Genomic DNA, 13965 nt, shown 5'->3' on the forward strand with positions numbered 1-13965 from the left:
GTCTCTCAAAGCTAACTCCCAAGACCACAACCTGTTCTGAACTGAGTCAAACTTCTGTTAGAGATTTTGGGGAAGAAGTGGCTTAATATATTTTAAAAAGATCTCTCAGCTCCATATAGCTGGACAATCATATCATAAAGTGAATGAGAACATACGTAGAGGGACACTTGAGAACTCCTATCCAGTGTCTAAAAGGTGTTTGTTAAGTGGGTTAGCAGCACTAAGCAACTGTCTGACATGCAATCTGGACAGAGCATATCCTACTCAGCAGTTTCATATTTGTGCTATGTATAACCTCAGTCGGTTTTCATCAGCACTTTCATGGCTAGTAGTGCACTGCACCTTGCTGGCACCCTCCTGACAGCTGAGGTATCCGGCAGGTAGGTTGGCGGCAACCGGGATCTGACTCTCATTCATGATCACCCGACCGTCCTTCAGCAACGGGAGCCAGGCGTAACCAACTGAGAGCAGAGACAGAGTAGGACGTCATCAAATAAGAGCTTTGCATATCTGTGCCGAGAGTGTTATTTTTAATCACGGTGCCTTACCTTGCATCTCAACCTGCTCTCTCTTTTTGGTGCTGGCCTTGCTGTTGCTATCGCAGCTGACGTGATAGAAGGTGAAGAGAAGATGATGCTTCTCGTGGAGCTGGGTTGGCAACTCAATCTTAAACTGAAGCAGAGGAGCACAAATAAACACTCTGTCGTGCATTAATGTTTAGAACTTACAATGATTTTTTTTTTCTTTTAAAGGTTAGGTAGAGTGTGCTTACTTCATCGTAGAATTCAGGATTTTGCTGGTGATGTAACACTGAGGCAAAGGCATTTTTGGTAAACAAGGGTCCTCCAGGCCGGCCGTAGATGCACTGAGAAACAACAACAATAGCCCATTAACTCTCGGACTGATAGGATTATCCTCGGGGGATTTTTCCGCATATTTTCCTGCATGCATTTTACCTTAAGTGCAACAGCCTCTTCCTCATCCGAGTCCCTGAACTCGATGCAGACAGCTATGTTTCTAGCCTTAGGGCAAACACAAACGGCAAATCTGAAATAAACTGGCTGGAAATTTGCGAGAAACCTTCACAGAGGCAAAACATTTAATATACCTGTGTTCCTACATCAATAAACCAACAAAATAACAGCGCAGAATAAATGAAATACCTTCGCAAATGACTTTTGGCTGTCGTATTTCAAGTGCTTCGGGTAGACATAGAGGTGATTGTTGTAGATGGTGAAAGGCTGAGAACATTTGGCAATGCACGGCACAAACTCCTCCACTTCAAAGAAGATGTTGCTCTTCTCGCTGACATCAAACTGCTTCACAGGGATGTAGGATGAGGTAACACAATCTATAAGAGAGAAACAGGACAGAACAAATAAACAGCCTGGAGACAATGTAACCTGTCTAGTCTGAGCAGAAGCAGTTCTCATCTCTTATATTGGCTTCATAGGGTGAATTTAGAGGGCTTACTTGACAAGTCTGGGGCTACGTTGTCAATGGTAACATCGAGGTTTCCTAGGATTACAGGCAGCTTGGCCATCTTCTCCGGCCTGAGGAAAGGAAAATAAACTCAAGTTAAGCCTTTGCTATCGTTTACCACAGGCCGAATAAGAAACAGGCGGCTGACGTCGAGAAATTCGATGAGCCGTATGTGAACACATTAACACTTCTGAGCAACGATCTGATTTTTATATACTAATAGTCCAGCATTTTGCCAAAACACAACCTATAGGCTCATATTTTCCTTACAGAGCACCTGCAAACTATTCAGACAGTTTATATTAGAGTGGAGAAACATTACTAACTTCCTGAAATCAGCCAGCAGCTTGAGCATATCGTCGTTGGACAGTTTGTTGCTGTCTTGTCTGTATAGAGCGGAGAAGCGAGCAGTTTTGTCAAGAGTCCCTGAAGCATCTTTGAACAAAGGTCTGCAAGAAAAAAAAGAAAAGTCAGAGGCATCTAAATTCCTTTTTATCGATTATTATATTTGAACAAAGGAGACTGATAGCTTGCTGGACTACACTAGACTTCACAATATTTGTTCATTTCTTTATTTATTCAGGTTTTGGAGTAAATGTTGAGTGTATAATATGTCACGAGACCACAAATCAAAGAAATCATCATCACTAGAGCCCAGGGAAACAGTTTCACAATGAGTATTAAAAGCGCACCCAAAATTTAAGCATACATTGATATAAAAAAGAGAAAACCTTCAGGAATAGTTCACTTTAAACATCAAATTACATGTTTTTCTCCGCCCTGTAGTGACTTTCATCTTTCTAGATCATGTTAGTGCATGTTGTCCAGTTTTAAAGATAATGTCTGTAGAGGTTTCCCTTGCCCACATGACTCACCTACCGCACGGCTATGCAGAAGAAAGCATCTATCCACCTGTGACAATGCTTGTAACAGGATGCTAACATTAATGACACGTATGCTTGGGTACGCTGAAGGCCACCAGATGGCGATAGCTCTGGATGCAAAAAGACCTGGGCTCCTATATAAGACTATGGGAAAACACCTTTCAGTCTTGACCTCAGTCAATGCTTTCCTGCTAATTTTATGGGCTCAAACATTAAGTCTGTTTGAACTTGATTTGTTGAAGTAGAGCAATTAATTCTTAATGCTTAATTCTTTCTCTGCGACGGTTTAATCGCAGCAATGTTTGGTGACATTTGGGATTTAAAATTACTATAAAATCACTTCCTTAAGCACTTGTGGAGTTGGTTTATGTCCGTTTGAATTGTGGTCTTGATGTAAAACTCAGAGAGATAGCATGCAGATGTATTTAAGGAGGAAAAGTACCTTGCTCCCCAGGCAAAAGGCATCCTGTACTGGCCTAACCGGTTGCATGCCAGCTTGGCGTTTTTCAGGACCTTCTGTGCCACCTGGTGCAAAACAGGAACACGCTTGAGCTTCGACACAAACACGCACAAGCTGGACCTCGTCTCTTACAGTAACTGTAACAATATTCAGCAAGCTGCCAATCTCAACCAGAGTACGCACACATTTGAGAAAACAAACACACGCACACAGTCCTTCGACCAACATGCTAGACTGAATCACATTACTACCCACTGTTCTGCCCTCGGGGTGTGCACCTACTTTGTAGAGCCAAAGTCAATGCTTTTGTTGAGTTTCTGCGCAACTGGTCAGCGATTGCAAACTGGGAAGATTATCTTTGCATAATGTGGAATAATTTGGTGGAATCTGCTGATTCTAGAGGAACACGGGGTCAGTACCTTGGTGGAGTCTGAACTCTTCATGTATGGCTCGGCACAGTGGTTGATACCCCCCTGAAGCACCTTCTCTATGCGGGCCACCAGGAAGATATCTGGGTGTGGGCATGTTACCGAAAACACTCCCTATAAATCGAAATGTTAGAACAGATTTGAATATGTATTGGTATATTTCCCCAGTGCAGTCATTAAGATGAAGAAAAACAAGAATCAGTGTTTTTCAAGTATTTATTTACCTGTCTGGGATACTGCATAGCTGCTTCTGGCATCCCGTGGATCAACCGCTGGCTGTCGGGTCGGCCATCGCCTCCCCCGTTCATATACTGACTGCTGTTATTGGGCATCATGCCCCTGACAGAGGGGTGGTTTAGGTCAACGTGGAAATCAGAGGAGATTTTTCTGCCATTCTGGATGTCAAACAGCGACAGGGTGATGTAGAATGGCTCCACCTGGAGAAAGAGCACAGTGTCAATTTATTAGAACGAGTCTGATAGTCCTGCCAATCAGACTAAAGTACTATGCACATGTGTTAGGTATGCTGTGATGTCTTTGGGCTGCTATGATGGCTCCTTCCATCTTGTACTACACTAAGATATCAAAGTATGACTTGGATAAAAGATACTTTAAAGGATAAAGTATGATGTTGATAAAAAAAAAAAGCAGTGTATTTGTCCTTTATTGTGCCTACAGGCCACATAAAATGCTCCCAAGAGCCACAGCTAACAATAACTAATTTTACTGAACTTAATGTGATGTGCACTGGTGTAGTGTAGATAAAAATAAAGAGTATTAAATAATAAAAGCATAAATATAACTAATTACATTGTAGTATTTCAGTGGATCCAGTGTCACGTGACTTTACAGTACATATAAATATATTTGACCACTGGCATCAGAGAAAAAGCTGGACTAATAGACACGTGTCTCACGGACAGCTAACAGCTATTGCTGTAAAATTTCAGTGGAGGGAGCTGCGTGAACGCACTTCGAAGCATTTGCTCTGCGTGCGCGTGGACCATGTTGAAGTTTTAATAGACAGTTTCTGCTGGGAGGGACAGCAGGACAGCAGACTTCATTACACAAATTGTTTGCCATTTCTGAGCCTGGAGGCTGGTTGCTATGCCAACAGGAGTCGTTCACCAGTCAAATAATAAGACAAGTCCATCCGGCCCGCTGTAACAAACCCATCTCATCCATCCTTAGTCAGGCAGATAATGATATTTCTGTTATTTAAGGCCTGATGCGGAAAGAAAAAGAAAAAGAGTTCCAGCTTACGTTTGTTGTTGGCCCTTCCTCGTTCTCGGCCACGCAGCTTTGCAAATTAAACGAGAGGTCGTTGCAGTTCACCAGCACACGCTTGCCAAACTTCTCCTCAAACTGCTTCACGTCTGGCTCTATTCCTGAGAAATCGAGTTTCTAAAGATAGTTCAAAAGACGGTATAGCATTAAACTGGGTCGGGTGTTATCACCAAATGGGACAAAGTGAACATTAGTGCGCCTTAATTTACCTGTGTGTCCGGATCCAGCGTGAACAGCTTCAGCCTGGTTTCATTCTTCATCCTAGACTCTATATCTCTTGTGCTCTGCGGAGAAGGAAAGCATTTCCTAAACTGAACCGCAAACTGTCTGAAACAGTGGAAGCGCTGGCCGGGAGATTCACGGCGAGTTATTTTTTTTATTAGTAGAACATTTGTCATTCGCACCGATCTGGAAGTCAGGCTCCATATTTTACAGGCCGATTGTGCTGTGCAGACGGGGGTGAGAGTCAGGTGGTACCAGCACACATTTCACTGGAGCACACTCTATCCTGTCAAACTGTTTTCCACCCAACTGTTACCACCAGTTTCCATGCACATATGGCTTTACTATTACGTACCACTCATCACAATAACAGCAAGAAGAGCTTTTAAAAAAAACAAAACAAAAAAACCACCATAAATATCGGAAAAATATTTGCAGCCTGCAAGTCGTCAGACAGTTTCCCCGTTAAATACCAGAGAGGATTCTATCCTCAAAAATCATCAAAGCTCCTAATGCTTTTCTCCCTGCTGGGTCTCTTGGATTGGATATTGCTGACTGTATGCATTCTGTATATATTCTGGGCAAAACACGCTCTTAAAGGAAAAATCATATTAGATATAATCCTGAGAAGGCCAATAAGAGGGAGGGGAAATTGGCTGTGTCACCCTCAACATTTAAATCTAAATTTAAGACGCATGTTTGTAGCAAGGATGGTTCCTTCTGTGCCTTCTTGCTCCTTCAGTGAGGACAGGAGATTGCATGCACATCCAACAGAGAAAGTAGGACCTACCTGAAAGCTGTCCATACTGCCAGAGGAGCTGTCTGACTTTCCAAGATCATCATCTATCAGAAAATACAAGAAACAATGGGTGTGGGGAAAATATGTAAACCTTAAGAAAAACCACCTAGGGTTGTAAAACCTCTTTAATCACTCACTGACACGTGAAAGTTCGGTAAACAGTAATTCAGCTGTGCAGGAATCACCCGGGACTGAGATGGGGATACTGCAGGTCTCAGTGGCATATTTAAAAGAAAGCTTCCAGATCTTTTCAAGCGCAATAGCGCTTTTATTCTTTCCCCTCTCTCATGCACAGGATGATTAATACAAGCAGAGGAATTAGAAAGATTAGCGGAGTGTTTTATGCAGAGGCATTCAGCCTCTCTGCTTCACGGCTAAGCCTCCTGTGAGACAGGAGGTGAGTATTAAAAGCCTGGGTGGTCTGGTATCACATCTCCACATACTACATGCACACGGCCAGGGGAAAAAAAAGTGAGATTAAGTGAGAAGGTCGCCCTTATTAATAACTGACTAAGCATGAAAATTCTCTTCATTAATCTGCACAATTTCACAAAACCTTTTCCCAGAATAAGGAAGCTATCTCGACAGGAATACCAACAAATAAAGACTCCCTTTCATGTGGAAGAATCCGGACAAACGCACACATACCATCGTGAATGTCTCCATTTCTCTTCTCCTGCATGGCGATTTCAAAGCTACTGTGCAAGATCTTATTGAGCGTGTTGATCCATTCCTCCATCTCCGCCTCGCTGTCTGCAGCCAGCAGGTAGGTGCTCTTATCCTGCATCTTAAGCTCGAAAGCAAACCTTCGAACCTTGTTGTTCTGCAGAGACGGCATGGGGGGGGGATAAAAAGGAAGGAAAGAGTTGTAGACAGTGCAGATAAAAACTTATTGAACATTGCAAAACAAGCGTTCAATCATTAGTTATTATTAATCTCTGGCTCTCTTCCACAGTGTGTTTTGTGTCCCGTCTTCCTCGCCTCACCCCCATCTGTCGTAGCAGATGGCTCCCCCTCTTTGAGCCTCACTCTGCTGGAGGTATCTTCCTGTTAAATGGGAGTTTTTCCCTCCCACTGTCACCGAATGCTTGCTCATGAGGGGTCATTTGATTGTTGGGGTTTTCTCTGTATTATGATAGAGTCTCTACCATGTAACATAAACCACCTTGAGACTACTCTTGTGATTTTGAGCTATATAAATAAAAATGTATTAAACTGAATTTAAATTATAACGATAGAAAAATAAAAGACCTGTTATTACTGAATAGATTGGATCAGTGGAATCTCATACAGACAGACTGAGTTTAATTTTTCACTTTTAAACATCAAACATCCAGTAGTGAACATAGTGAACATGGCAGAAGGGATGTTTCACCCCCCTCTCTGAAGAGAACACGGCCCCGTGAGGCAGTAGATTTTTTTTTTTAAGTCAAAGTTTGGTAAACATGTAAGCATCCAAACTCAGATTTAATTTAAATGCTGCAGTGAGCAAATGGGAGGAACGTGAGTTATGGAGGGATGAAGCATTTACATCTGGATAACAAAGCCCTTCTGCCAGTGATGACCTCAAAACAGCCACAAAGGCTCATGCCACTGCCTCATTTGGGCTTTCGTGTTATTCTATTAAAGCCCATTCAGAACCAATGAGGGCTGACTGAGCTGCAGTTTGTCTATGACTCAGCGACTCTGAGGTCTGATGCTTATTAGGGTACTTTAATAAACGACTCCAGAAGAATTTGTTTTAGAGAAATAGAGGAGACATTTTATTATTGTCAACAGTCACTGGATTGTGTTATGGTGGTTATCTCTGCAGCTTTCCTGCAATGTAGTGGGAGTGACTGGGAGGGAGAGACAATATCTGCAGACTCTCTGAGTAAACACAGAGAGGGGTGTTTGGGACAGAAATAAAACCAGAGTCCTGATAAAGAGACTTAACCAGTGTCATCACCTGAGGTCAGAGACTCAACTCAGGGAAACTGACTCGACGGTCCTTAAAATGATTCCTACAGCACTGTATCTGTATCCTTACTTTAAAGAGTAAGAAAGAAGAGAGGAGAAAGGAAAACTTTTGGAAAACTGAGTCATAGAACACTTAACATTTTTTAGCTGTTTGTTATTACAAAGAGAGTGCTGGTCAGTTGATATATGACAAATGCAGTGTGTGTTTGACTGTATGTTGGCATCTTTACAAAGTGGAGGACCAGCTTGAGGCTCAGCTTGAAGCCTCTCTAGCATCTCTAAGCTGCAGCGTTAAAAACAACTGCAGTTATACTCATGGAGCAACTTCATCTGGGCCAGCTTAAATCATTAAACAAGGAAAAGCAGTTTAGCTTTAATATTCATTAAAGTGGACCTATTGTAGTCATTATTTCTGGTCATACTTGGCCTTGAAGCCCCTCAGTTCATCCAATGTGTGGGAAAAAAAACACCCTTTTAGCTCCTCTCTCTTTAAGTCTCCACTCACCTAAGCCAGTTTTCTTCTGATTGGCTAACACTCGCGAACAGAAGACCGCAAAATAACCGCAGTACTTAAATCATTCCCGTAAGACGCATAAGGAAAAAGGATCAAATGAAATGTTCTTTATCACTGATTTATAATCTGGTCCCATTATATCTCAGCTCTTGAGACCAGTTTGGAGTAGTCCACATCAACAACACTGAGTGTGTTGGATTTGTCGCTGAGCTTTTTAGTTACACAATGATTTTTAAAAAATAGTCTCAAATGGTTTTTCTTTTTAATTACTGAGATTCTCTGTTAAAAATGAGCTCAGAAAGCTGGCAGTGAAGCTGCTGGACTGAGCCAGGAGGTGCAATTATATGAGCAGGGGTCTTTGGTTGAAAACTGGGTGACGTGGAGGTTCAGCAAACCCGAGGAATGGCACAGCCGCTATAACCCACACACATCTTGAAGCATTCAAATATCCTGCACACTCCCCTCAGCTTACACTTGAGGTAACCCAGCCAGCTGGGTGCCTCAGAGGTAAAAAACAGGTTCTTTCCATCTGTTCACGCTGTAGATAGATGATAATGCATCCAGTGAGCGTTGGCCTACATTCAGCTGTTAGCACGTGGCATTGATTGTGAGGCTCGGGGAAAGTGCTTAGAATCAAGACCTCAGCATTCACCTTGTTTCAACAGCTGACAGTCAGCAGAAAAACACGACCTTGGGGTAGAGCGAGCTCAGGTTTCATAGAAGTGGAGAAGAGAAGCTCCCACGGGCTCACTTTTCAGCAGTAGCGCATCACTGTTAGAATAATTTCAGTTCAAATTTTGCCTGTTACAGATAGTGATTCATCCTGAATGCTGAGAAATAAATTTATACAGAAAACAACTGGAAAGAGGAAATCATTATAATACCGGTTCATTCTGGGGAAACTGCGTTTTCCCCCAGGGGCCACACTACCACATGTGCAGCCAAGGATATCCCGTTTGGCAAAGCATGCAGGTCATCTTGGGTCAATGAGGTTTAGCAATCACTGCCTTAATGTACCTGAATCACACCCATACAGGAGTCCAAGAAAATAGTTCCTTTGGGCTCTTTGGAGATCTTCTCATCCTTGTAGAAGTTTAAGTTATAAGAACCATCTCCAAGTTGGGTCAGGTGGAAATATCTCCTCTTGAATGACTGAAAAAGAAGAAAGACAGGAAATAAGAATTATTTGTATGTCTTACAGCCTGCAAAAAGATAACTAAAACAGGTTAAACTGAACAGCGAGTGGTCATATGAAGGGGAAAAAAACATGGAATAGTAAAATGAGGAGAACTTTCCAAAATGTGAAATAAACAACAAAGAGGGCGTCATGTGCTCATTTGGTTCAAAACATTTTGGGTGCCATGATATAAAACAAAGAAAAGAAACAGACCCCAAGATTTGAAAAACTGGAACTAGCAAATGTTAAAAAATTTGCACAAAATCGATTACTTGGGTTGAAAAAAATAAAAATAAATCATACAGTCTATTAATGTGGTCTTTATTGCCACCTTACCCTCATGGTGACACTGATAGCACTGTTCATGTTTCCTTTATACAGCCAGCCCTGTTTAGTGATTCCACCTTTCTGGGAGCCTAAGGAGGCTGTGTCCTGCAGGAGACAAGGACACAAGATCAGACAATTACATAACACCAGAAGGATAATGCATACATCTTAACCAGCCATATAGATTTAAAATCTAGTCGTCTTCATAGCATATGCACAAATGTGCCAATTCAGGAATTAAATCATTTCACTTTTCTTTTTTTGTGTGTGGTTGAAACAAGCTGCAGTAAATAAACATGGAGACAAAGTGCTCCAAACACACACGCACGCACACACATCATGTATACATTTCAAAACAATGTCTGATTTTATCTAAAGAAAAGTTTGTGCGACTTTATTTGGACATTTTTGCGGTGAAGCGGCATACAATAATATGTCACCAATTGCCCCACCCTGCCAAAGCTCTGTCTTGCTGTGCAGAAAGTCTTTGATCTTGTGGTCTGAGATGACACAGATCCCGGCACTATGTAGGACTTTCTCAGTCCAAACAACCAAGGCAGAAGAACATAAAACAAACTATGACTGTTAAACTAAATAAATATATCTCAGCTTTCATAGCAGATCTGTGACACATGGGCCCAGTCATCTCAAACGTTCACGGAGGTTTGTATGAGATCACGCCTTTCACACAAACACCGCTCTTATGATCTGTAAAAATAAACTAATTAGGGGAATAATGATGAAAGAGGAGATACGGCGGTCAAACTCTAGAGTTTGGTCCAGGTTTATATCAGCCTTGCATATCATTTGCAGATACACTTTCCAAATTTGAAAGAGTACAATGAGAAAAGCGAATGGGCTTTCAAGATGTTATCATTCGAGTCCGGCTTCTTCTCTCAGCCCAATAAAGCAAAAAGGATTTGCTTTATTGGGCGTTGGCAGGAATTATAATATTTTCAGTGTGGAAGTTTGTGAAGTGAGCTGAAAAGCACCTGGAAAGGTTCAGAGTCCCATTTCCACTAGTCAGTGTCTAGACAACATTTGCAGGTCTGCAGAGAAGCAGAAAAGTCTCTGAGTTTAGGATCTCAGAACTCTCTTTGCCCGAGAAAACTTTGTCAAGGACATGATAAAAAAAAACAAAAACACAACTCAAAAGGCCACACTAACAATCTACAGTCAGACAAAGTGCAGATAAACCACATTACACAGCTGATATTGAATGCGGTCTCAATGTACGGTTAGAACAGGCACGAAGATTTCTTTTGGGAAATTTACAGGAAGGCTTTATATCCTTTTCTCTCATCTACACGAGGAAATTCCCCATTTAAAAATATTCTGTAGTGCGGGTCGTGAAGGATGAACCTTTCTATTGTGTTGAAGTCTTTCCCATCCTCCTTTCCCAGATTTTACTCTCTGGGGACTTGCACTTCTTTCAATCAAAGCTCCTTTTATTTACAAGGGAAAATACATTGTGCAGCGCTGAGTTCTAGAAATCTTTCTAAAGATCATGTATTATATTTCAGCTCCTATACTCTCTTGCCTATAGGAGGCACAGTTTGACATATTGTGCAACAAGGGCAGGTCAGGATCTTCATCATACATCCTATGAAGCGGTGTGACCTTAACAATTGTATCTGTAACAGCTCCGCATTATCTTTAAGGCTTTGAAGACTCCCAACAAATCTGAGTGTCTGTCAGGTGACTTATGAGCCTCCTTGTTGTGAATTCCTCCCAGTCATTCCAAAGACAACAAGCACTTGTTTAATCTGTACAAGACTGCACACCCACTCTGTCATACATGAATTAGCAGAGGATAAAAAGGTCCAAATGTTGCACTGGAGCCCTTAAATTTCAATGTGAAACAAAATACATGGTGCACGTGCAACGCTGTAATTACTGTTAACTCACCTATTAGACACAAAAATGCCTTTTATCGCCGTACAATAAAAACATGAAAGGCGTAAGTGGGGATAAGTGAAATTTAACAGTGCACAACATTTTGGAGGGTGAGGTTCGTGTCATCAAGAGGAATCAAGAAACTCAATTGTGCGAAAAACTAAAAACTAACATGAACTCTTATTTACAGGAACAGATCACACCCAAATTAAACGCTGGGATTTTTCCCCCTCTCTCTGGCACGCAGTGCCATTTATCCATCTAGTTTTTTCCCCTGTCAGTTGCCAAGTTTCACAAGGAATTGAAGAACTATGTTAAATATAATAGAACTAAATGACAACTAAACTCAGCTTTTTCAAAATCATGATCCAGTTAATCAAAAAGTCCACAAACTTTGTTAAGAGCAGTTCCTGAGCTATTTTATCTCTTTTTATTGCAACCTTGTTACTGTGCAGGAGGAAACCTGAATCTATCAACAGACTTTCACTAGTGGCATTACAAACATTAATGGAGCTCTGTTCTGCACATTGACACACTGGATGTAATTTGGTATCAAACACACATTTTATTTTATCATTTTTTTTTTAAAGGTACCTTGCTAGTACTGGGTTCGATCCTCTGTTACCTTCAGAGTTGCCTTAATTCTTCATGGGATAGATTCAATAATGTTCCCTGAGAACTAGTCCATGTTTACATGATAGCATCACATAGTTACTGGATGCACATCCATGATGCTCTGTTGGATTGTGATCGTTTGACTGCGGAGGCTGTTTGAATACAGTCATCTTCAAGAAACTAGTTTGAGAGGATTTGAGCTTTGTGTCATGCTGGAAGCGGCCATCAGAACATGGATACTACGTGTTCTATGTGGCAAAATGGATCCATGCTTTCATGTTTCAAATTCTGATCCCACCTTCCAAACGTTGCAGCAGAAACTGAGACTCATCTTATCGGCAACATTTCTCCAATCTTCTATTGGAGAAGATTAAGCCAGTGTGAACTCTAAGTGTGAACAGTTTCCTGTGTGTAGATGACAGGAGTGGTAACTCGTGTGGTCTTCTGCAGCTGTACTCCTTCAGTGTGTTGTGCTTTTAGAAATGCTCCTCTGCATACCTTGGTTTAGATGAACGGCTACTTGAGTTTCTTTTTCCTTCTTATCAGTTCAAATCAGTCTGGCCACTCTCCTGTGACCCACAGAATTTCTGCACACTAAATATTTTCTTTTTTCTGACCAGTCTCTTTAAACCCGAGAGACCGTTGTTAAAAAAAAAAATCCCAGCATATCAGCATTTTCTGAAATATTCAGACCCGCCCGTCTGGTACCAAAAACTATGCCACCTTCAAAGTCACTTACCTTTCTGCTCTTATTCCAAAGCTTGGATTAAACTTCAATAAGTCATTTGGAGCATCTTTACATTCCTAAATGGTCATGTGATGTCATACGATTGGCTGAATAGATATCTGCATTAATGAGCAATTGAACAGGTGTATCTAATAAAGTGGCTAAAACTCCTCATAACAATGTTTGTGCATTATTTATGGATAAAAGAAAAAACATCCATTCATAGATGTTTCTAAGTTTTAAGTGCTGTTTTGGTCTTTTGATGGTTAAATAAGCACAATCAGGGAGAGGTCAAATATACACATTTGATTTTTTCACTTTGAAAGTGTCCCTAAGTTACAGTACGTGAAACTTTAGGCACCCTAGAAACTAAAAATAAGCAATGGGTGTTTCTTCACACCGTCCATATCTTCTGACAAAAAACTCACCTCATCTTTGTCGACATCTTCATCCACTTCAAATACATGGACAGCCAATTTATCAGGCCTGGACACTTTACTGGAAAAAACCCAAATACAGTGTAAGTATAATAGCTCAAGGGGAGATATGTCAAGTGAATCTATTCATCACAACAACAAAAGCCTGCAGGTTTTTCATACGCACACAGAGCACTATAGACAGCTTACGATGGCTCTTTCATGGCTTTGCTAATCTATCCAGCATGTGTGACTGAAGCGGTTTGGTGAGATCATTCTAATTTTTTTCTTCCCTATTTTTTATAATAAGTCATTTTACATTTTGAGGCTTTCTCAAGAGGAGCACAAACGACTTTTCGGCTCCTCGTGGAAACACAACGCACACACAGCTTGCTGGAAAATGAGCAGGTGCCAAAAGGTGAGAATCACCATCTAAAAATACTGTTAACTTTTTAAACTGGCGACCAACGTCACGATGCATTGTTTCAACTTCCCCAGATTCAGTAAAGTGACAGAACATTGGGCAGCAGTTGTACCAACAAGGTCACTGTCAGCTCATTTTCTAACACGCTGGTTATAAAATAAGGATTCTTTACGGGAGAAGCTGGAGGTGATGACACAATCTCTAAACAATGAGGGTGGTTTCCACACTGGTTGCGTTCAGAAATTGCTCAATGCACTAGGAAAAGGAAACAGTCTTTTAAATGTGTGCAACAGTTATTTGTATGCTGTGTTTCCTTCTAATTAAGTCACGCAAGTTGTCAGACACAGA

At 41.3% G+C, this 13965-nt stretch overlaps 1 protein-coding gene across 12 annotated transcripts in view; it reads right to left on the minus strand.

The window, feature by feature from the left end:
* LOC120717603 (dedicator of cytokinesis protein 9-like) overlaps positions 1–13965 on the minus strand; it is a 73628-nt gene that overhangs the window by 18607 nt on the left and 41056 nt on the right. For all 12 annotated transcript variants that reach the window (XM_040005735.1, XM_040005733.1, XM_040005730.1 and 9 more), the window contains exons 5-21: positions 13206–13275; positions 9549–9644; positions 9053–9187; positions 6211–6385; positions 5554–5606; positions 4751–4825; positions 4518–4658; positions 3479–3691; positions 3246–3368; positions 2809–2891; positions 1809–1931; positions 1474–1553; positions 1164–1351; positions 957–1022; positions 773–865; positions 549–672; positions 343–461 (exon numbers count right to left, since the gene is read on the minus strand). In XM_040005735.1, coding sequence (XP_039861669.1) covers positions 343–461; positions 549–672; positions 773–865; positions 957–1022; positions 1164–1351; positions 1474–1553; positions 1809–1931; positions 2809–2891; positions 3246–3368; positions 3479–3691; positions 4518–4658; positions 4751–4825; positions 5554–5606; positions 6211–6385; positions 9053–9187; positions 9549–9644; positions 13206–13275 — 1957 coding nt within the window. The remainder of the gene's footprint in view (positions 1–342; positions 462–548; positions 673–772; positions 866–956; positions 1023–1163; positions 1352–1473; positions 1554–1808; positions 1932–2808; positions 2892–3245; positions 3369–3478; positions 3692–4517; positions 4659–4750; positions 4826–5553; positions 5607–6210; positions 6386–9052; positions 9188–9548; positions 9645–13205; positions 13276–13965) is intronic.

The sequence above is a fragment of the Simochromis diagramma genome, unplaced genomic scaffold (genome assembly GCF_900408965.1).
Source record: "Simochromis diagramma unplaced genomic scaffold, fSimDia1.1 OVJJ01000501.1, whole genome shotgun sequence".
Taxonomy (NCBI): Eukaryota; Metazoa; Chordata; class Actinopteri; order Cichliformes; family Cichlidae; genus Simochromis; species Simochromis diagramma.